This window comes from Oncorhynchus mykiss, chromosome 8 (assembly GCF_013265735.2).
Source record: "Oncorhynchus mykiss isolate Arlee chromosome 8, USDA_OmykA_1.1, whole genome shotgun sequence".
Taxonomy (NCBI): Eukaryota; Metazoa; Chordata; class Actinopteri; order Salmoniformes; family Salmonidae; genus Oncorhynchus; species Oncorhynchus mykiss.
In genome coordinates this window covers 67,411,965-67,435,672 of record NC_048572.1, presented here as the reverse complement: position 1 = coordinate 67,435,672, position 23,708 = coordinate 67,411,965, and the positions used below count along the sequence as shown (strand labels likewise).

The 23,708-nt window shown below is 42.7% G+C and overlaps 2 protein-coding genes across 12 annotated transcripts in view; both read right to left on the bottom strand.

Moving 5' to 3' along the window:
- LOC110530403 (5'-AMP-activated protein kinase subunit gamma-2) overlaps positions 1-4,820 on the bottom strand; it is a 43,450-nt gene extending 38,630 nt beyond the window's left edge. For 4 of the 6 annotated variants that reach the window (XR_002474524.2, XR_005052936.1, XR_002474523.2 and 1 more), the window contains exons 1-2: positions 4,536-4,820; positions 2,626-2,697 (exon numbers count right to left, since the gene is read on the bottom strand). Coding sequence is in view for 3 of the 6 variants with exons in the window: in XM_021613421.2 (XP_021469096.2) it covers positions 2,626-2,697; positions 4,536-4,616 (153 nt within the window). In the remaining 3 variants the exon portion in view is untranslated. Of the gene's footprint in view, positions 1-2,618; positions 2,698-4,535 lie in introns of all 6 variants that reach the window. The other 2 variants (XM_021613425.2, XM_021613424.2) reach the window with 2 other exon arrangements.
- A 781-nt stretch (positions 4,821-5,601) lies between these two features.
- Positions 5,602-23,708, bottom strand: part of LOC110530401 (histone-lysine N-methyltransferase 2C) — a 139,395-nt gene continuing 121,288 nt past the window's right edge. For all 6 annotated transcript variants that reach the window (XM_036986029.1, XM_036986030.1, XM_036986031.1 and 3 more), the window contains 15 exons: positions 23,208-23,355; positions 21,486-21,661; positions 15,243-15,382; positions 14,612-14,939; positions 13,016-13,155; positions 12,112-12,243; positions 10,317-10,859; positions 9,579-10,182; positions 9,177-9,313; positions 8,839-8,981; positions 8,498-8,672; positions 8,230-8,346; positions 8,009-8,082; positions 7,552-7,660; positions 5,602-7,459 (listed from right to left, as the gene is read on the bottom strand). In XM_036986029.1, the coding sequence (XP_036841924.1) occupies positions 7,367-7,459; positions 7,552-7,660; positions 8,009-8,082; positions 8,230-8,346; positions 8,498-8,672; positions 8,839-8,981; positions 9,177-9,313; positions 9,579-10,182; positions 10,317-10,859; positions 12,112-12,243; positions 13,016-13,155; positions 14,612-14,939; positions 15,243-15,382; positions 21,486-21,661; positions 23,208-23,355 (3,059 nt within the window). In that variant the 3' untranslated portion in view covers positions 5,602-7,366. The remainder of the gene's footprint in view (positions 7,460-7,551; positions 7,661-8,008; positions 8,083-8,229; positions 8,347-8,497; positions 8,673-8,838; positions 8,982-9,176; positions 9,314-9,578; positions 10,183-10,316; positions 10,860-12,111; positions 12,244-13,015; positions 13,156-14,611; positions 14,940-15,242; positions 15,383-21,485; positions 21,662-23,207; positions 23,356-23,708) is intronic.

Sequence of the window (23,708 nt, the reverse complement as noted above, 5' to 3'; positions counted from 1 at the left end):
AATATTCCCTGTCTAAGGTCAGTTAGGATCTCCACTTTATTTTAAGAACGTGAAATGTCAGAATAATAGTAGAGAGAATGATTTATTTATTTCATCACATTCCCAAGTGGGTCAGAAGTTTACATACACTCATTTAGTATTTGCTAGCATTGCCTTTAAATTGTTTAACTTGGGTCAAATGTTTCAGGTAGCCTTCCACAAGCTTCCCACAATAAGTTGGGTGAATTTTGGCCCATTCCTACTGACAGAGCTGGTGTAACTGAGTCGGGTTTGTAGGCCTCCTTGCTCGCACACGCTTTTTCAGTTCTGCCCACAAATCGTCTATTGGATTGAGGTCAGGGCTTGTGATGGCCACTCCAATACCTTGACTTTGTTGTCCTTAAGCCATTTTACCACAACTTTGGAAGTATGCTTGGGGTCATTGTCCATTTGGAAGACCCATTTTCGACCAAGCTTTAACTTCCTGACTCAGGTCTTGAGATGTTGCTTCAATATATCCACATAATTTTCCTTTCTCATGATGCCATCTATGTTGTGAAGAGCCCGGATCTCAATCCCATTGAGCACGTCAGGGACCTGTTGGATCGGAGGGTGAGGGCTAGGGCCATTCCCCCCAGAAATGTCCGGGAAATTGCAGGTGCCTTGGTGGAAGAGTGGGGTATAATCTCACAGCAAGAGCTGGCAAATCTAGTGCAGTCCATGAGGAGATGCACTGCAGTACTTATTGCAGCTGGTGGCCACACCAGATACTGACTATTACTTTTTGAACCCCCCTTTGTTCAGGGACAGATTATTCCATTTATGTTAGTCACCTGACTGTGGAACTTGTTCAGTTTATGTCTCAGTTGAATGTTATGTTCATACAAATATTTACACATGTTAAGTTTGCTGAAAATAAGGACGTTGACAGTGAGGAGGCTGAGTTTAGAAGTAGGCCTATAGGCTACCTGGCCTGCGCACAGATGTGCCCATTTGAGGATGTGCCCATTAGGGGATCTGATTGGCTTAACGCATCACAACTAATAACTTGTGGAGCTTCCCAATGTTATATTTCTTCACCTGAAACAGCAAGCAAACAAAGTCTGTTTTTACATCCATTGAGAATTACAATAGTTCAAAGTATTTGAAAAATCTTTCCAGCCGTCTCCCTTTCGATAACCACTCAGCATGAAAGTTAAAAATGTCAAGCTCTGATCCAGTGGAAACGTCATAAAATAGGCTTCTTATCAGTGCTTGACCTGAACCGAAATAGGTTCTGGTACTCATTTTGGGTGAAGGTACTGTTTATATTTAGGTGCAGGAGCTCCACAATACTTTTGAGCTAATATTCTATAAGTGGAATAGGAGCTCAAGCAGTAGAACATTTGAGGTGCTGGATAGAGATGTGATTAACCACATGACAATGATTGAGATATGAAGACGTTATTGTAAATTTAATGAAACGGTTTCACGAAGATGTGCTTATTAAAACCTTAACTGGCACACAGATCGGTAGAAATTAAAATAAATTGGCATTCCACATGAGAAAGGTTGCAGACTCCTCGTGTAGCCTATTACCGGCAACTTCAGGAGAGTAATGGCAGAATCTGCAAAAGCCAGTAGGAGCGTTAAGAGAATAGTTGGTTCAGGTTAAGTTTTTTTCTTCCGATTATCTAGATCTCTGGTGCCCTCGAGGAATCAAACTGTAAGCTTAAAGGATCAGACAAGCTCAATGCATAGATTTTATTAAAACATAGGGTGTCCATATATGGAGAAAATCCATTTAAACATTTTGAGCAATAGATTGGTCGGGAAAAAAAACGACTTTCAGGAGACCAAGATTTTAATTAGCCGGGATAGCCCTACATTGCTGATAACCAGTCTTTGAAACTTAGCACGCTTTCTACTATTTTAAAACACCCATGTCTCAGTAGAATGCTGAGCTCCTGCTACTGGGCAGAGCAACCTTCATTAAGTCCAGAGAGATCACTTCGTCCACTGTCATGTGACATCGTGACATCCATTTCCACAGGACATCAGAAGTCTACCCACCCAACTAGAAGTACCATCAGAGGGCTCCAGAACAATGTCTATCACACTGCCTGTGTCCAAACACAGTGCTCAGATAACTTAAAACCATTCAATAGAGTCCAGTGCAGCAGTTTTTATTTCAATATCAAATAATTTCTGGGTAACAACTAAACACCTTACTGTGATTAATTGAAAACAAACTGAAGAAAGAAAAACAAAGAGCAATTTCTCAAGCAAGAATTTGATCACTGTTTGGAAGTGTTCTGAATGGAGGGGAAAACTATGTTGTTGGCAGAGAGGTTTAGAACTCTTTCTTAATTGGTCTATTGACTAATTTACCATCTGCTGATGTCAACAGGCAGGCCAGAACTCCATCCCACCAAAACAGGCTGAAATTTCAAACAAATCTTACACTAAAGGGGCATTATGATAATTTCACAATTTCACAGTATTATTCCAACATCATAGTGTGGAAATATATATAAAGCACAGGAACCTCATGTTTTGGACCACACTGGGCCTTTAAAATTAAGGGTAAAGGTGAGAAGCGCAATGCTGTCGGTCAAGAACAACTTAATTGTGTGTAACCACGAGTATGAAGAAAATACCATTTACATTTGGATAGCCATCCTTGCCCGAGCCTCCAGACTTGCCGTCCAGTATGGGGAAGGCGAAAGCACTTACGTCCTGCAGACAGAGAAGGCTTTTAGCCAATTTTGACAAGAAAAATGGACTATCGATGTTACATCCAGAGAGTGATTGACTGGACCAAAATGTAATTTCCGGCTTTAGGTGCAATCTGCTTCCGGCGAGACATGTTAACTTCTGAAAGAGGAGAAACGTGTTAAACCACTACTGGGGCATGGCATTACCAGGAAATACATTTACCCTAGCTTTCCGTATAGACCTACTGTATAACTTTCAAGTTCTGCAAGTCAATCATGTTTAAAAAGGAGAAAAGGCAATAATTCATAGCAATAAACAAATGTGGTTGCGTGGAAAAGCAGATGTGTCTACACATCTAGAGGCATTTTTAATCCATGCATTACTCCTGGGAGGGATCTATTGGATGCCATCCAAAGAAGACCAATGAGGTGCAGCAACATGAATGTAACAGCAGTCAGCACCGACAGTAATAATTCACTGTCATTCAAATAACTTAGGGCCCATTTGCTCTGCAGATGTTGGGGCATTTTCTTAATATAGAAAATGCAAGCTTAGATAATGCACATAGTATAAATATATCAGATATTGTCTAGGGAAACAAAGAAAACCCATAATGATGCTAGCCTGGTTTAACAAGACTGTACACAGTGCTCACTGCTCACCATTGTTTCAGGTTAAACACGCTGATATGATGCCAATGCGATCAGTGACTTGGTTCATTTGAGCAGAGAGGACATGATGCAAGGGGAAACCAGAATAATACTCTGAAATCCAATAAAATCAGGACTTTCTCTCTAGCTTCTTTGTTGCCCCTAGTTACAGTGCAGGGACACAATGCATCATGACTCAGTGGTTTAGAGTAGACCAGAGCAGTGTGTTTCCAGCTGTTTCCCCAGCTTCCTCTTTATTCTCACACAAAAACATCAAATAACTTATTGCCCATAAGCCAACTAGATTGGAAATAATTGTTCTAAACAGTAACTGATTATAACAATAACTGAATAACAGTAACGGAATAACAATGCTGGTGCATTTAAGGAATGAATCAAGCCCTGATTAGACCTCAGTGGTATTTGGATTGTGTAACTAGACCAGTACAGGATGAGTTTTAAGTCTGAGTATGGGATGGGCTTCAGGTCTTTGACATGATTTCAATGCATCATATGTTGATTGTGGTATTGATGATGAAAATTATGATGGCATATTGCATTGAAATTTAGATGTGAATAGACATGAACATTTCACCCCCAAAATCAAGCGAATGGCTGATGTTGAGTCCATGTTTTGAAGACTTGATGCTGGGGCGGCAGGTAGCCTAGTGGTTGAGCGTTTGGACTAGTAACCGAAAGGTTGCAAGATCGAATCCCTGAGATGACAAGGTAAAAATGTGTTGTTCTGCCCCTGAACAGGCAGTTAACCCACAGTTCCTAGGCCGTCATTGAAAATAAGAATGTGTTCTTAACTGACTTGTCGAGTAAAGGTAAATAAAAAGGTTTAAAAAAAAGATTAAAAAAAAAAAAGTTCAGGTTTGTGAAAATAATCTGTCAAAAAAGGCAACCGGAACAATATTGTTTTTGATTATGATGTCATTACAAAAAACACATACATACATATACATATATAAAAACATGACCTCAACTGTGAGGTCTAGACGCTGTGAATTGGAAAAGATGCCCGGGTGATTGATGTAACAATGCGGACACACGAACATACTTGAAAGTTACATTTTTTGCAACATTACAAACACAGATCATGCAGTTCACTGCGATAATCACACACACACAAGCTACTCTTTCCACAATGCCACGTCAACAAACACCTGTAGGTGTCAAACAACAGACTATAATTTACGAACTTACTGGCATATTTAGGCGTAGTGTTCTCTTTTTCTTCGAGGTTTTCATATCCTTCTTGTTGGACTCCATCACGGTGCTTCCCATTTTCAGACGAATTACCCTGTTTTCTTTGTTTTTAACGAGTTTGAGTAAATTGCGTGATATTATACCATACGTCTTTATCTGAAAACGAAGTTGTAAGTCAACGTTCTTTAGAAGAAACTAGTTAATTTACCAGGAAGTATAGCCTACCGACGCATTACAGACAAGGGGTGTGTTCACATCAAGAAGACTGAGCGCGCTGCTTTTCACTAACATATGTCAGTAAAGCATGGCTTCATTATTGGTTCCTATTTCCTTGACTCCTTCCCTAGATCCTAACTCCGACCTTTTCCATTTCCTCCACAAATATAAACATTGATTAATAAAGCAGAGCACAGCAACACATTTTATTCAAAGGGATATGTTAGGGGTGGGGGACGACGACGACGACTTTCACTGGCTGACCATTTCAGATCTCCAAACTCAGAAAGGAATAGGAAACGGGACAATGATTGAAATGGAACACATACACACGTTCTTTCTTTCTTACATGCAGTGTGTGCGTTAACGTGAGCAAAACAAGTAGCCTCCAGTTGGATATTTTGCTGCTATTCTTTGAACAGCAAGGCAGATCTCAAGGCAGATATTTTGCTGCCATTCTTTCTCCGTCAGTCCATCTGTTGCATGTACGTAGAATAGATGATGCATGAGTCCCCCCTTATTGATAGAATGCATTTTTTGCCCTCGATTACGTTTTTGCTCTCTCCAACAGCTCTCGTTTCAGTTCGTTTATACATTTAAACATGGACCTAATAAATGACAGGCCATACTTTTATAGATTATATTTTTTAACCGATGTCTTCAGTTGTTAAATAATAATTATGAATGTAATATTAACAAAATGTGTATGTTGATGAAAGTGGTGGAGCTGTAGTTGCCATATTTGGCCAGTGGGTGTCTTACAATACTCTAGCCTAGTCTATTCCAAGGGGGTCCTTCCTATGGGTCAGGCAGATGTGTGCGATTTCTGAAGGCACAAACAAAATAATTAAGATGTAAAATAGTTTATTTTGTAAATGCTTCTAAATTCAATTCCAAACTCCAACCCTCATATTTCTCTGTACAGTTCTAAATGCATTTTTAAAAACATTTTGAGACTACAGGACCAAGAAAAATGTAGCACAAACACACTGGTAGGACGATGTCATTTTATACAAGAGAAGAAAAATATCCAAGAAACAATTTTGTTACAACCATTCATTGAGAAAATATATACAATTGAGTCTTCGGAAAGTTAAAAAAATACCATGCCATATACATTACAAGTTCTAAGACTGTCTCCAATATTTTACAGTCGAGTTGAAATTGTGCTCGCAAAACATCTAACTACTGTATGTGGCTTGTGATGTGTCAATATCACATACATTTCTGATTAAGTAGAATGTCATCTCTTTTCAAAATGTAGCACCACCAAATGTCCCGACCTTTTCCTCTGCAAGAAACATTATTTTATTTTTTCAGTACACTTTAATTTCAAACGCCTGAAGCAGTAAGCAATGTCATACGACGTCTGTACACCATTTCTATGTAAAAAAAAACAGAAAAAACAAGGTTATATTCCTACACATATTTGGGTTAAAAAGAAGTTAAAATTGTGTTTGGGTGGTTTAAAACCTTTTCACAGCTCTATAAAATCAAACCTGATTAACAGCAAAGATGTCAGAATGATGTCTTTACCATTTTTTATTCATTAACCAATAACTCATTTCCACACTCAGTCACCAAAAATATTTCTTTTTGAGTGGTCAAAGTACGTGTAAATCACAAAAACACTAAGCTACAATACCATACTTTTAATACAACAAAAATACTTTGTGAATTATTGTGGTTATTTTACAAATTCTGTACAGAATAATCATAATATATACTCTGAAACTGATATTATGACATCCTTCTTAAATAAACTGCAATGACAAAAAATAAAATAATAATTAAAAAACACCCAAACATCAAGAAGGTTAAGGTAGTATTTGGTCAGTTATTCCTATATTTTTCTTTATATACATTTGTACACAAGTAACAGAATTTCTTCAATCTTCAGAAAACAATATCAGTTTAACCTTCTTTTTACTGTCTCATCATTTTGAGAAAAAAATTCATTCATTCAATAATAAATACAAAACGTCCTCTCGAATTTCACTCAAATCACATGACAGAAACCTATGATAAAACTGACTCATGGAATCAAGTATCTTAAAGTTTGTGTGTACGTGTGTCTTTTTAATTTTTTTTTAGTGCAAGTTAATATTCCCTTCGCGGTAGTCATTGCTGTACATTCCCCATTCAGTGATGTCTACATTTAGTCAAATGGTTTTACATTTAAAGTTTTAAACAAAAGGGCCTGCCCTTAACAACCAATAGGGTCCACGCCCTGCACAGTGCGCTCGCCTCATTCGCTGGTGGATTCTCATCTGTGCCCTACTGTATATCATCTCACTAATACACAGACGCTGCACTCATTGACAGTCCTTCCATCAAAACCCATCCTCTCGCGTAATATGGCACGAATCACATGTCTATGTGCTGTTGTTTCTTCCTGCGCTCTTCTTTCCACACCCTTTCCTTCTGTCCATCTTCAGTCTATGCTTCCAAACATGGGAATCCATTCACGCGTCACTCTTAGGGTTTACTCAGGCCTTCTGCTCGTTCTAACAAAGTCTGAAGCACCTCTCTCTTTCTACACAGAGATCAGGGCATCTGCATAATATGGCAAGGAATGCATTTATGTTTGTTGTTGTCATTTGAGGTTTTTCTCAGTTGATCCATTTCCTGCAGTCTGCTGTTCCACAGTGACAGGCGATCTTGTGTTGGCCGTCCACACAGTCATACTGGTAGTCGAAACAAAGCTGGAAAATAATGAAAAGAAAACCGTGATGACAATGAAAACGGCATTCATAGCATATGTAGAGATTTTCAATTGGAATGAAAAATAACCCACCTCCTCTCCTTTCTCGATTCTGCGGTTGGAGGTGATGATGATTTTATAACCTCTTTCGAAGGTTACCACCTCAGCGACACAGTTTGGGGTACAAGAGTGGTTGATGTACCTGTATAAGAAAACAAACACGTAGCATTGCACATAATGACACAATGTTTTATGACATTTTTGAATGAGAGGTTCATTTTGCATTCTGTGTAATCAGACTCGAGGCTACATACGGAGCCCTGTAAATGAAGTACTGCACCACCATCCTGACATTGAGCGACAAATAAATCAGGTAAGATTAGAATGTGAATCAGATGGAATGTGACTATGTAAACAATGCAACAAGGCCCTATATGATAGACTAGCGTCCTGTCCAGGGGGGTGTACTTCAAGCTGCCTCCTGCTCCTATTAGCTGTTCCGGCCTGCAGTAAGGCTACTTCCGTTGACTTATGTAAAGAATATGCTTACCTTGCTAGACCCCCTGTCTGACTGGAATCAACGACATGTTCACTGTCGATGCGGAACATGAACACGGCACGATTCTGTAGGGAAAAAGTAACCACTTAGACCAACTGGAATCATCACGAGATAATATAGCAAACATGTATTATTCAGCCTTCCCTCTCCACAACACAGTAATTAGTACAGCCTTGAGTAAAAAATAATAATTTTAAAACGTTTTTTTTTACCTGAGACTTGTAAGTCCTTTGCTTCCTGATGGCCACCTCGTTGCGGAGGACGGTTCCGTTGTACTCGATCACCATGGTGTGTTTCTCTATGTCCCTGGATGCATATAGACCCAGGCCCTGTGGACACAGCAACCAGAAAGTTTGTCCACGTCCAACAGTAAGTCCCCTTACTCTCGTGCTGTCATACTTCAGTGTCATATTCACTCTGCTACTTTAGAAGGGGAATGCTACAGAGCTGAACATAGAAGATCATGTCCAGTAGACCCACCTGGATCTTGGAGGCAGCGAGGTAGACGTTGGCCCTCCACTCACTTTTCATCCAGCGGTACTGCGATGACCTGTGGTGCACCATGGGAGGCTTGGTGTGGGGTACACCTCCCTCCCCCTGGGCTGTGTTCTGACACCTGGAGGAGGTATTGGTGGTGCTGGATACCGGCTGGGGCCTAAGAGAGTGTGTGTGTGTGTGTGTGTGTGTGTGTAGAGGAGGGTACAGTACAATTAACAAAACAGTACAAAACAAAGCCTACATATTGTTATAGAAAGATAACTTGTGCTAAACCAAAGTACATTCAATCCACAGATTAAATTGTTGTGGAAATTCCACAATACCTAATGACAACGGCGGTGGATGGGGAGCTGGTTTTGGGCATGGCCCGGGCACTGCCGGAGGGGTTAAAGATCAGGGGCAGCTCCATCAGAGGGTTACGGCCGTAACGGAAGGTATACTTGTCACAGGCCTCTATCCCTGGGAGCTGGAACACAACCAACAGCATAGGGAAATGAGACTGGAACACTCCTCACTTCAGTGTCTACAATACAGTATGGTGTGGGTATTTTAAGAGTCGTTTACCTAAATAGGCAGCTACAGACACCTATAGCGCCATTTCAACATTGATCATTTAATCTAAATCTAAATTGTTTTAATATAACTAAAAACAGATACAAACCGATTCAGTGATCTTGGTAACTGCAGACACGGTGAGCCCAAACAGGTCCTCTCCTTTCAGATAGACAGGGAAGAGTTTCAAAGTTCCTATTTCAGTTCTCCTGTCAGCCACCGGAACCAGGACCTTATCCCACACTCCTGATGGACAGACAGGAAACAGCAGGGTCATAGATTATATATTATAGGGACTCCTACAGAACACATTTATTGTCGTAAAAGAGAATCTGAAAGGGAAAATGAACTAGAAACAAGCCTAGTCTAAGCTAACCCAGATACATAAACGGCAGAGGCTACAGCCAAAACAAGGCTAACTAAGCATGTCATAAAACCAATCTAGCTAGCCCACCTTCACTAGACAAGCCTAATCTAAAGCCTGGCCTAAGACAAATCCATCCCAGCCCACCTTTGGCGGTGGAGTCAGTGAGGACCAGGTCCTTGTATCCCTGCTCAATGACGCGGATGCTGAACTCCGGCTGCTCCTCCCTCTCCTCTACGGAGCACAGGTAGCGGCAGCGACGGTTGCCATGGCGCATGCTCCAGTAGATGCGGCAGGCCTCGTAGCCCACGGGGAAGATGGCTGTGGCCGAGTGGAAGGCGGCCATCTGGGACGGGGTGATCTGACCCACGGCATAGAGCACCAGGCTGCCCACTCTGAAGGTGTAGCCCAGCTCGGGCTGCTGTACGGCGTTGGCCATCTGCCTCACCTCGTCCCTCTGGATGTAGACACGGCGGAACACAGCGAAGCAGCGCAGCTCGTGCTCCAGGACGTGGCCAGAGCCACCGTGGGTGGAGCCTCTGGGTCGGTGGGCGTGGCACAGCATGGTCTTGTCCTTGAAGAAGATGCAGTGTGCCTGCAAGGCGCAGGTGAAGTGGTAGATGTTGGTGCAGCGCAGGCGGTGGCAGCCGCTGGTGGCGCCCATCTGCTGGCAGAAGGCACAGCGGACCGCCGAACCCCGCCTCAGCGCCAGCTCTACATTGATCAGAGCGCCTGACTGCGTCTCATACACCTATACAACAATACAACGTTAATAATAGATATACAACACAATAGAACTTTAATAAAAGAAGGGGCATGATTGTAGTGGATGGTAGTAATGATCTGAAACCAGCAGTCCACCTCTCTATCCTCTGGGCTACCTACCTCGGTGGACCAGAGGGCACAGTTGAGGTGCACCCACACGTCCAGGTCCAGGCTGAGGAGTCGGGCAGGGCCATCGGTGACTCCGTCCCCCAGCTGGTGACAGAAGCAGCAGCGGCGCTGGTCCCTGAGACTGGCCCCGGGGCGGAGAGACGCTCCCAGCTTCCTCAGCAGCTCATCTATCTGGTCCTCATCAGGGAGCTGGGAGCTTCCTCTGGGCACCACCACCTGCACTGTCCACTTCCTCCAATGGAGACCCTTGTGTCTCTTCCCCTGGTGCCAGCCCTCCTGTTGAGCCCTGGGGCCCCGCGCCTTCAGCTTCACCGTCACTTTGATGGTGTCTGACTTGGCCTCTGTCTTAGGGGTCTTTGGGGTGTCACTGGCTGGGGGGAAGGGGATGGGTGGGGTGGAGGGAGGGGACTGCTTGAGCTGGAGCTGGGCCAGACAGTGGACATCCAGAGAGGACATGTTGTTGCTGTACTGGTGGAGGGCTTTCGACAGGCTCACTTTCTGGTCCGAGTCTGGAGACAGGAGGGCTACCGTGTCCTGCAGAAGACAATAATGTAATGATGACCTGCACATTTCAATTCATTCATTCATTCTAGGCACAGCTTTGAAGAGGCACGAAAAGGATTCAACACAGCTTTGACTTGACATATTATGCAATCTTCAACACCTTTACATGCCTTTGATTCTTGTGCACACCAAAGTGCCTCATGTACAGTGGGACAAAAAAGTACTTAGTCAGCCACCAATTGTGCAAGTTCTCCCACTTAAAAAGAGGAGAGAGGCCTGTAATTTTCATCATCAAAGCCTACCATCAGTAACACACTACGCCGCCAGGGACTCAAATCCTGCAGTGCCAGACGTGTCCCCCTGCTTAAGCCAGTACATGTCCAGGCCCGTCTGAAGTTTGCTAGAGAGCATTTGGATGATCCAGAAGAAGATTGGGAGAATGTCATATGGTCAGATGAAACCAAAATATAACTTTTTGGTAAAAACACAACTCGTCGTGTTTGGAGGACAAAGAATGCTGAGTTGTATCCAAAGAACACCATACCTACTGTGAAGCATGGGGGTGGAAACATCATGCTTTGGGGCTGTTTTTCTGCAAAGGGACCAGGACGACTGATCCGTGTAAAGGAAAGAATGAATGGGGCCATGTATCGTGAGATTTTGAGTGAAAACCTCATTCCATCAGCAAGGGCATTGAAGATGAAACATGGCTGGGTCTTTCAGCATGACAATGATCCCAAACACACTGCCCGGGCAACGAAGGAGTGGCTTCGTAAGAAGCATTTCAAGGTCCTGGAGTGGCCTAGCCAGTCTCCAGATCTCAACCCCATAGAACATTTTTGGAGGGAGTTGAAAGTCTGTGTTACCCAGCAACAGCCCCAAAACATCACTGCTCTAGAGGAGATCTGCATGGAGGAATGGGCCAAAATACCAGCAAGTGTGTGTGAAAACCTTGTGAAGACTTACAGAAAACGTTTGACCTCTGTTATATACCCTTTGTTGGCAATGACAAAGTATTGAGATAAACTTTTGTTATTGACCAAATACTTATTTTCCACCATAATTTGCAAATAAATTCATTACAAATCCTACAATGTGATTTTCTGGATTTGTTTTTCTCCTTTTGTCTGTCATAGTTGAAGTGTACCTATGATGAAAATTCCAGGCCTCTCTCATCTTTTTAAGTGGGAGAACTTGCACAATTGGTGGCTGACTAAATACTTTTTTGCCCCACTGTATTTGAATTGGTAGGTATTGGTAGGACATTCTTAGTAGGACAAACCTTGGAGTCTGTTGTGGTTCTGGCCTGCGACGAGGAGGAAGAGGAGGAGGAGGAGGAAGCAGAGTAGAGGAGGAAGCAGCTGTGGCTGCAGAAGACCAAGTTCCCCTCAGAACGCAACAATCCTTCTTGTTCCTGAAGAAGAGGAGGGAAGCCAGGCATGTTAGGAGATGTAGCGAGGGAGCTCAATGAGATATCAAAGGCCAAATCGATGCCCATTCAGAAACCTTCATCAATGCTAAAAGGGTTTATTCAATAATCAAACAGCTCCAATATTCAAATGAATCAGGGTTTAACCATTTGTGAACTCCCCAGACTTCAGTTGGAGGGCATGCTACCGCTTAAACCACTAATTGCACCGATATGGATTTCACTCCAATGGGGGGGATTAGCATAATTAGAGGCTCTATAGTACGTGTGTGTACGGACATGTACGGAAGTATGTGTGTGTCTGTGTGTGTGTGTGTGTCTGTGTGTGTGTGCACCCCCAAAGGCATAATGTGGATTAATCCATCATATGAAGTGAGGTCTGAGCCTCTGGTCATGACCCGTCTGTACTCTCCTGCCCCCTGGAGAAACAGACTAAAAACTGTAATCCACGGCTGACTGACTGATTGAGAGAAGGGCTTTTACTGGGTTGGTTGGTTGGCCAAGAAGATAGTAAATAAACCCATTTAGATCATGGCTTGGTTGGGCAACATCACAACAAGGTAATTGATCAATCTGTATTGACAGAACATGTGGACTAATAGATAGATATAGACACGACTGTCTAACATGGGCCGCAAGATCAAAATATCAACGTATCGCTAAGTGTTGACCTATAGATAACAGTCTTTGTAATTTTTGAGTTCAGCCTGATAAACATGTAGTAATTGACTACATGAAAGCTCTGGCGGTACGTTACCTGTTTGTGTACTGGAAGGTCTTTGATGGACTTGCGGACTCCATTTCCCAGCACCACCACCTTACAGTGGCAGCACCACTGGGGCTTGGAGCCTGGGCTGCCGGGGGTCTTCTGATGAGGGCCTCTGACTGCAGCTGGACCTGAAACACACAGACAGCTCTCTGTGACACAGCTCCTCCAACTATGGTAGATGCATAACAGGCCAGTGCAGTACTGCTGCTAGGTTTATTACTTCAAATAAATGAGTGGAGCTCTGCTGCAGTCTTGTTTTGGACCAAATAACCATTTCAAATGCCTGATTTTTACAACGTTTTAAAGGCAGTTCTTGTCCCACCCTGGAACTTCAATATGTCCGTAGAGTATATTATGTTCAACAATATATTGACAAATTAGCCAAATCAAAAATGGTACATTTTCAAAATGTTTATATTTTTCAATATTCATAAATGTATGTAAGAAATGTGCTAATGGCATCAAAATACTACTCATGTCACAGAGAAAGCGGCAAAGCTTCATATGACACCAACTTTTGTTTTGTAGCACGTACAGATTAAATATTGTGTCACAAATATTCTAACTATTCACTACTTCTCAATTATGCTTTAAGATCCAAATGTCAAATATATGTCAACAATCCTTCCTTCTAAGGACCCTTCTATGGATTAGATTTAGTGAAGATCACGGTATTTTTTGGGTTCTAGTTTTGCGAGGACCATAGCTGGCCATGATGCAATTGTCTTAGAACAACAGGAAATCGGTTTAAAGATAAAAAAAACTCCTTGTTATAAGACCCCATGACAATTAACACTAGATAATTGAGAGGAATATCCTATATCTTTACCCCACTGATGAGGTGTCCACTTAATCATTTATCTGGCTGTTTGTGGTCTATGGGTCCAAGTTAACTGACCACATTCATTAGGCCTGTGGTCTGACACTTTGACAGCAGCGATAAGCAGGTGTGTGTGTGTACGAGTGAGGTCGGGCACAGGAAGGAGGAATACTCAGTTTCATTAGTTGTGTGTATCGCTGTGTGATCAATACGTATCCCAATCATTACCTGGTGGGCCAGACACACACAGCCTTTAGACCCCTGACAGAAGGATAATGATTCGCTGGCCGAAGAAACAGACCATTTGTAAACATTGTTAAAAGGGGCTAATTATGAAAATGGACAACGAGGGGGGAAACAATGACGAGGATTGTAAATGTTTCTTGTAGGCCGAATTATATTGTTGTGCATGTTTTAAATCTGATGTCGTATTGATTGCTGCTGCCTTCTTGGCCAGGTCTCCCTTGCAAAATCGACTGTCTCAATGGGCTTTTCCTGGTTAAATAAAGGTAAATATATATTATATATATTCTGTTGCCATGCACATTTCTAAAAGGTACTGTGGTGTCGTGCTTGAAGACAGACATGATTAATTTCAGAAAAGTAAGTTGGAAAACTAACAAACAAACAGGTTTGGATGGACATGAATTTCAGCAGTGTCTCATTTCAAGACAAGCACACAAGAGCAGAAACACCTCCCCTGTTATGTCTGTATTTCGACATAAGGGGGCGATAAGGTGTAGGGATGTAGCCCAGTCTCTCACCTGGTCCATCGGGATGGAAGCGGATGTGCTGCTGTGGATGTCCCTGCTGCTGTTGCATCATCATCCTCTGTTGTGGTCCTCCTCCCCCAGGCCTGATGAGCTGGCCTGGGGCTCCGTGAGGGCCCCCCATGTCTCCAGCACCAGCACGGCCCGGATACATCATGGGGGCCCCCGGCCGGTGCACCAGGCCTCCTTGGGGGCCCACCCTCAGGCCGCTGAGCATGGCCAGGGGCCCCCTGTCTGGGCCCGGGGTGCTGCTCACCTCATAGCTGCTGGGGATCTTCACACACAGCAGTTCTGAGATGGCAGCTACCACACCTGTGATGTTCTGAGAAGAAAAACACAATATTAAAATGTATGTTGTAGATATTGCCAATCAAGCCACTGGCACATGCACAGTACAGAGAGAGCAAAGAATTGGCTTCAACTCCTACAATTAAGCCTGGTGATGTTTTCATCGTTACATATTCGACCAGTAGTGAAATGACTGAGGTGAAATGTTTATGGGAAAAAGGGGAATAAGCTACCAACAATAACCAACAAACATTAAAAAAGGACCTAGACCATTTCCTCCCTGCTGATCTTCTATGAAAGCAGGGGGAAGTGAAGCCAAAAGAACAGAAATACTCACCTCAGCAGCCGCTGGTCTCAGGGTGATGGCTACAGACACCAGGCCTGGTTTAGTGTCGTTAGACGGCGGGCCAAAATGGGAGCCAAAGAACATCCCATAGGGCTCAGTCTTGAGCTCAGTCTTCAGCCTAACCTCTGATCCTACAGGAAGAGCAACAGAGACATTAGGAATATTTTTTTAAAGGAGGATTCATTAATACTTACTGCTTCCATTGATATTGTAAAGCAGTTTGTGACAGTGTTGGTGTAAAAGGGCTTTATAAATATCATTTGATTGATGTTGATGTGCCGATAGTAGTGAGAAAGGCACATCTCTGTTTACAGTTGATAATGTATTACCAGTTTAAACAAATGACCAAGGCTGTGTATATTCATATTAACTTCTCTAGGGTAGGGGGCAACATTTGGAATTTTGGATGAAAAACATGCCCAAATTAAACGGCCTGCTACTCGGGCCCAGAGGATATGATATGCATATAACTGGTAGATTTGGATAGAAAACACTCTAAAGTTTCCCAAACTGTTAAAATCGTGTCTGTGAGTATAACAGAACTGATTTGGCAGGCGAAACCCTGAGAAAAATCCATTCAGGAAGTAGTTTTTTTTGTTGGTTTTGTAGTTTTCTATTCAATGCCATTACAGAATCCATTGACTTAGGACTCAATTTGCAGTTCCTATGCCTTCCACTAGATGTCAACAGTCTTTAGAGATGGTTTCAGGCTTGTATTCTTATAAATGAGGGAGTAAGACCAGTCTGAATGAGTGGACCCTGACGTGTCACAGAGCTTTTTCATGCGCAATCCCGAGAGAGTGCATTTCTTGTTACCCTTTTATATTGACGACGTTATTGTCCGGTTGAAATATTATAGATCATTTAGGCTAAAAACAACCTGAGGATTGGATATAAACATCGTTTGACATGTTTCTCTGAACTTTACGGATACAATTTGGATTTTTTCTTCTGCCTGTTTTGACTGCGTTTGAGCCTGTGGATTACTGAAGAAAACGCGCAAACAAAACTGAGGTTTTTGGATATAAAGAGACTTTATCGAACAAAAGGAACATTTATTCAATAAATTAATGTCTTCTGAGTGCAACCATATGAACATCATCAAAGGTAAAGGATTAATTATATCTCTATTTCTGAGTTTTGTAACTCTTCTGCTTGGCTGGTTACTGTTTGTAATGATTTGTCAACTGGGCTATGTTCTCAAATAATGAGTATTTCTGTATTTGAATTTGGCGCTCTGCAATCTCACTGGATGTAGGCCAGATGGGACGCTAGCGTCCCACTTACCCTTGAGAGGTAAATTCATGATAACATCTTATTTTAACGGTCCGTAGTAAACCATTTATTAATCATTACTCCCACATTTATAACCCATTTACAGTTTGCCATAATGGCCCGGAGGGGATGGGTGCCGTTTTACGGGCTCCAAACCAACTGTGCTATTTTGTGTGTTTATTCGCATTGTTTGTAACTTATTTTGTACATAATGTTGCTGCTACCATCTCCTATGACCGAAAAGAGCTTCTGGATATCAGAACAGCAATTACCCACCTCAAACTGGACAAATATTTTTCTTTAATGAGTCCGACGCTGTTACGTTCCCCAGTTTATGTGTTGTAGTTTGTGTATTTGCATGTGTTTTATTTCAGGAAATGGCTTCCTGAAATCCCTCAAGCAGCTGATTGGTCAACTCCAGGGCTAATTGGAGAGCTGACCCCACCCCCTCGTCAAGACACAGCTGTCTCCAGTTACATTCATTCTGAAGCTATATAAAAGCCAGTGTTCTGTTCAGGAGAGAGAGATTTTGGAGGTAGGGATTACTTGAGATTTTTGCTGAGGTCATTGCAGAGCGATTGTTTGTGATAGAGTTTTTGTTGCGAGGTCATTGCAGAGTGATTGATTGTGATAGAGAGATTTTGCTAGAGGTTGATTTTGCTGGGAGTTCATTGCTGAGAGTTGGTATGTTCTGTGAGTTTGTTGCTCAGGTAGAGCTTATTTGATGTACTTTGTTTCTTAGTTTGTTTGTGAAATTGTTTAATATTCTATTTCATTTGTTCCCAGGGGGGAAGGGGAAGGCACTTTGGGAGTGTTTAGGCAAGAGGCCCGCGGGCATACATATACCCGTAGTATATTCACTGTCTAGGCACACTAGGTAAGACCTGGGCGGACCACCCCCTGTATTTTGGTTAGGGCACCAGGTGGTGCTAAATTAGGTAAGTAGTGGGTAGGCAGGTAAGATAGGAGAGGGGGGGCTTTGAGATTTACTTTCTTTGCTTTGGTTCCGTCCAGCCCCTTTTCCCCATATTACCGTGTAAAGGAATAAAGTCCTTGTAAACGGTACCACATTGTGCCTGTTGTCATCCTTACTCGCACCTACGGTCCATACGTTTTTCACTTCACGGAGAGTTTAGTTGTAGCAGGGAGTTGCGTTCCCTCTTCATAGAGGCGTGCGTAACAGACGCGAAGGATATACTGCTTCTCTGAGACCAGGCCCAAATCCCTGTCATTTGCGGGAAGAATAGACGGAAATATAGGGGGTATCCCGCCTCGACCATCCGTTCTATTGGCTAACAAGCAATCACTGGTGAATAAACTGGATGATCTCCGTTCAAGACTATCCTACCAACTGGACATTAAAAACTGTAATATCTTATGTTTCACCGAGTCGTGGCTGAACGACGACACGGATAATATACAGTAGGCTGGGTTTTCCGTGCATCGGCAGGACAGAACAGCTACATCTGGTAAGACGAGCGGTGGGTGTGTGTGTCTATCTGTCGATAACAGCTGGTGCGCAATGTCTAATATTAAGGAAGTCTTGAAGTATTGCTCACCTGTGGTAGAGTACCTAATGATAAGCTGTAGACCATACTTTCTACCAAGAGAATTCCGATCTATATTTTTCCGTAGCCGTCTATTTACCACCACAAACCGACGCTGGCACTAAGACGCACTCAACGAGCTGTATAAGGCCATAAGCAAACAAGAAAACGCTAATTCAGAAGCGGCGCCACTAGTGGCCGAGGACTTTAATGTACGCAAACTTAAATCCGTTTTACCTCATTTCTACTAGCATGTCACATGTGCAACTAGAGGGAAAACAACTCTAGACCACCTTTACTCCACACACAGAGATGCATTCAAAGCTCTCCCTCGCCCTCCATTTGGCAAATCTGACCATAATTGTATCCTCCTGATTCCTGCTTACAAGCAAAAACTAAAGTAGGAAGTATCAGTGACTTGCTCAATACGGAAGTGGTCAGACGACGTGGAAGCTGCGCTACAGGACAGTTTTGCTATCACGGACTAGAATATGTTCCGGGATTCATCCAATGGCATTGAGGAGCCACCGGCATCAATCCAAAAGTGCATCGAAGACGTCATCCCCAAAGTGACCATATTCCAACCAGAAGCCAAGGATTTACAGGCAACATCCGCACCGAGCCAAAGGCTAGAGCTGCCGCATTCAAGGAGCGGGACACTAATCCGGACACTTAAAAGAAATGCCGTTATCAAACAGGCAAAGCGTCAATACCTACTACACCGGCTCTGACGCTCGTCTGTGGCAGGGCTTGCAAACTATTATGGACTACCAAGAGAAACACAGCCGTGAGCTGCCCAGTGACACGAGCCTACCAAATGAGCTAAATGCCTTTTATCCTCGCTTCGAGGCAAGCAACAAGCACCAGCTGTTCCGGACGACAGCGTGATCACGCATGCGCGGACAACCTGGCAAGGGTCTTCACTGACATTTTCAACCTCTCCTTGACCGAGTCTGTAATACTAACATGTTTCAAGCAGACCACCATAGTCCCTGTGCCCAAGAAAGCGATGATAACCTGCCTAAATGATTACCGCTCCGTAGCACTCACGTCGGTAGCCATGAAGTGCTTTGAAAGTCTGGTCATGGCTCACATCAACACCATCATCCCGGAAACCAAAGACCCACTCCAATTCGCATACCACTCCAACAGATCCATAGATGACATAATCTCAATCGCACTCCACACTGCCGTTTCCAATCTGGACAAAATGAACATCTATGTGAGAATGCTGTTCATTGACTACCTGCTCAGCGTTCAACACCATAGTGCCCACAAAGCTCATCACTAAGCTAAGGACCCTGGGACTAAACACCTCCATCTGCAACTGGATCCTTCCTGACAGGCCACCCCAGGTGGTAAGTGTAGGCAAACAATACATCTTCCACGCTGATCCTCAACATGGGGGCCCCTCAGGGGTACGTGCTTAGTCCCCTCCTGCACTCCCTGTTCACCCATGACTGCGTGGCCAAGCACGACTCATTAAGTTTGCTGACAACACAATAGTGGTCGGTCTGATCACAGACAACGATGAGACAGCCTATAGGGTGGAGGTCAGAGACCTGTCAGTGTGGTCCCCAGGACAACAACCTGTCCCTCAACGTGAGGAAAACAAAGGAGCTGATCGTGGACTACAGGAAAAGGAGGGACAAACACGCCCCCATTCACATCGACAGGGTGGTAGTGGAGTGGGTCGAGAGTGTGAAGTTTCTTGGTGTCCACATCACCATCATGGAGAAAACCACACCAAGACAGTTGAGAAGAGGGCACGACAACGCCTTTTCCCCCTCAGGAGACTGAAAAGATTTGGCATGGGTCCCCAGATCCTCAAAGGTCTACAGCTGCACCATCGAGAGCATCCTGACCGTAAGGCGCTACAGAGGGTAGTGCGTACGGCCCAGTACATCACTGGGGCCAAGCTTCCTGCCATCAGAGGAAGGTCCAAAAAATTAGAGACTCCAGTCACCCAAGTCATAGACTGTTCTCTCTGCTACAAGCACGCAAGCGGTACGGAGCGCCAAGACTAGGTCCAAAAGGCTCCTTAACAGCTTCTACCCCCAAAGCATAAGACTGCTGAACAATTAATCAAATGGCCACCCGGACTATGTACATTGACAACCCCCCCTCCCCCTTCCAAGTAAAAAACAAAATTATGTTATTCATTGTTTATTATCTATGCATAGTCACTTTATAGTCACTCCTAAATTACCTCGACTAACCTGTACCCCTACACATTGACTCGGTACCCACTGTATATAGCCTGGTTATTGTTATTCTTTAGTTTAGATTGTTTAGTATATATTATCTTAACTCTATTTCTTGAACTGCATTGTTGGTTAACTTCTTGGTGACAGGGGTCAGTATTTTCACATCCGGATGAAATGCATGCCCAAATTCAACTGCCTGCTACTCCCCAGAAGATAAGATATGCATATTATAAGTAAATTTGAATAGAAAACACTCTGAAGTTTATAAACTGTTTGAATCATGTCAGTGAGTATAACATAACTTATTTAGCAGGCGAAACCCCGAGGACAAACCATTCAGATGTATTTTTGAGGTCACTCTCTTTTCAATGGGTGTTCATTGGGAATCCAGATTTCTAAGGGACCTTCTTGCAGTTCCTACCGCTTCCACTGGATGTCCCAGCCTTTAGAAATTGGTTGAGTTTTTTCCTTTGTGTAATGAAGAAGTAGCACTGTTCAGAACGAGGGTAACTTCAAGTATACTGTTTGATAGAGGCGCGTGACCAGAAAGCTAGCTACAGTTTGTTTTCCTCCTGTATTGAACACAGATCATCCCGTCTTCAATTTTATTGATTATTTACGTAAAAAATACCTAAAGTTGTATTAAAAAAGTAGTTTGAAATGTTTTGGCAAAGTTTACAGGTAACTTTTGCGATATTTTGTAGTCACGTTGCGCAAGTTGGAACCTGTGTTTTTATGGATCAAACGTTCCAAATAAATGGACATTTTGGATATATATCGACGGAATTAATCGAACAAAAGGACAATTTGTGATGTTTATGGGACATATTTGAGTGCCAACAAAAGAAGCTCGTCAAAAGGCATGAATTATATTTTTATTTCTGCATTTTGTGTCGCGCCTGCAGGGTTGAAATATGCTTTTCTCTCTTTTGTTTACGGAGATGCTTACTCAGATAATAGCATCGTTTGCTTTCACCGAAAAGCCTTTTTGAAATCTGACATGTTGGCTGGATTCACAACAAGTGTAGCTTTAATTTGCTATCTTGCATGTGTGATTTAATGAAAGTTAGATTTTTTTATAGTAATTTATTTGAATTTGGCGCTCTCATAAAGTAATTTCACAGTCCCTATTCTAGTGAGCAGTATTTAACTATTTTTGTAAATGGTTTATTATGTTAAAATAAAGTGTAACCTTATTTATTTACCTTTCCCCCAGGGTGTGGGGAGCATGGGGAGGACGGGGGAGAGGGGCTCCTCCTTCACCAATGACAGGTCTGGGTAACGGCTTATCTCCACGCCAACCACACTTTCTGGGGACGAGGAGGGGACAAAACTATCTGGTGTGTCCCGGTCCTTACAATGCTCCTGTCCAAGCCTGTTACTGTGACAGAGAGGGAGGGGGTTGAGAGAAACATTATATAACATTAGTATGTATCAAAACAACAATGTTGGTCAACCTATTTTTCACAAAAAAATAACATTGCATATCCCAGGCTTCCCTAAACTGAGAACATTGTGTTGAGATTGTTTTGGAGTCTGTGAAAGATTGTATGGTATATCTACAACCTAGTCTGAGTACATACAGGAAAATAACTGTTTTTAGACAAATAGGCTATTTTCACACAAATATAATTGCGTTCACAACTGTAAATTGTCTCGATCAGAGTTCTCAAAGCTAAGAACATTATGTAGAAATTGTTGTGTAGTCTGTCTGAAAGCTTGAATCATATACAGTGAGCCCCAAAAGTATTGGGACAGTGGATGCTACCATGATTATGGATAATCCTGAATTAATTGTGAATAATGAGTGATAAATTAGGCTTAAATATCATACCCCCCAAAAAAATGTTAACCTCCCATGTTATTATAATGGTGAGAGGTTAGCATGTCTTGGGGGTATGATATTTGTGCATCTGTAACTTTCTCACTCATGATTATTCAAGATTCATTCAGGACTATCCATAATCATGATAGCATCCACATTCATATAAGTGTTTAAAAACATATTATATTCTTATTTACAATAAAAGTGACTCCAAAATCTCACAACACATTATTTACCATTCATTTCTATTGGCTACAAAATAATCTGAAACACAACCAAAACAAACAGCAAATGCATCCACAAATGTTGTTGAGTCACAAGCTTGATGAGTGGCGCAGTGGTCTAAGGCACTGCATCTCAGTGCTAGAGGCATCACTACAGGCCCTGGTTTGATTCCAGGCTGTATCACAACAGGCCGTGATTGGGAGTCCCATAGGGTGGCACACAATTGGCTCAGCATCGTCCGGGTTAAGGTTTGGCTGGGGTAGGCTGTCATTGTAAATAAGAATTTGTTCTTAACTGACTTGCCTAGTTAAATAAAGGTTCAAAAACAGAAATAAAAATAAAAGGTCATCATTGCGTGCTAGGAATATGCACTTTAACCTCATTTCAAATCCAAAGTGCTGTATACACAGCCAAAACAACAACAAAAATGTCACAGCCTCGTCCGAGTACCCAGATCAAGGAGAATGCATGTTTTTAGACAAATATTAGTATACAAAGTGTCCACTGCACTGCCTATGAAGTGCAATTCAAATGAATCTTTGTCCCAGTAGGGAAAATGATTGTGCGGCCAAGTATTTACAGAATACACTGTAATCACAATGACAGGTTTAGAAAGTAATACGGCATCTTTAAGATGTAAAGCATAACCAAAGACATCCCTCCTAATTAGGATTGCAAAATTCTGGTAATTTTGCTGAAATTACCAGATTTTACAGAAACCCTGGTAGGAGGATTGCAGATTTTCTGCTAATTCCCTATTGATTCCGGGAATCTTGAGGGCAGGATTTCTGGAAAACCTGGGAATTTGGGGGAAATTACTGTAATTTGCAACCATACTCCTAATTGCCCTGTTATGGGGAGCAGAGGCCTTACTTACCTGAGTTCCTCCTGGTTGTTGTGAGGGGGCGTGGGAAGGGAGGCTGGCACGTCCACAGTTTTAGGTCCCTGAGCAATGGCTCGGGCCAGCAGGTCCTCCTCGGTCCTGAATGGGACGTGGAGCGGCTTGGAGACCAGATTTTTGGACACTACATAGAAGAGGAACATATGAATGAGACATTAAGATTGGTCCTAACAGCATGACTACAGTTGGAAATTGTTGCAAAAACTTTCATGGCCATTTTCTCAATAGGGGTTGGGGAAGGGTTATGAACTTTCAAAACAGCATAACCTTCTCAACACATTTCAGAATGCTGTGTATGATACATTATTTTAATTTTATTTTTTTATTTTTTATTTTAATTTAATTTTTTTACCCCTTTTTCTCCCCAATTTCGTGGTATCCAATTGTTGTAGTAGCTACTATCTTGTCTCATCGCTACAACTCCCGTACGGGCTCGGGAGAGACGAAGGTTGAAAGTCATGCGTCAACCCGATACAC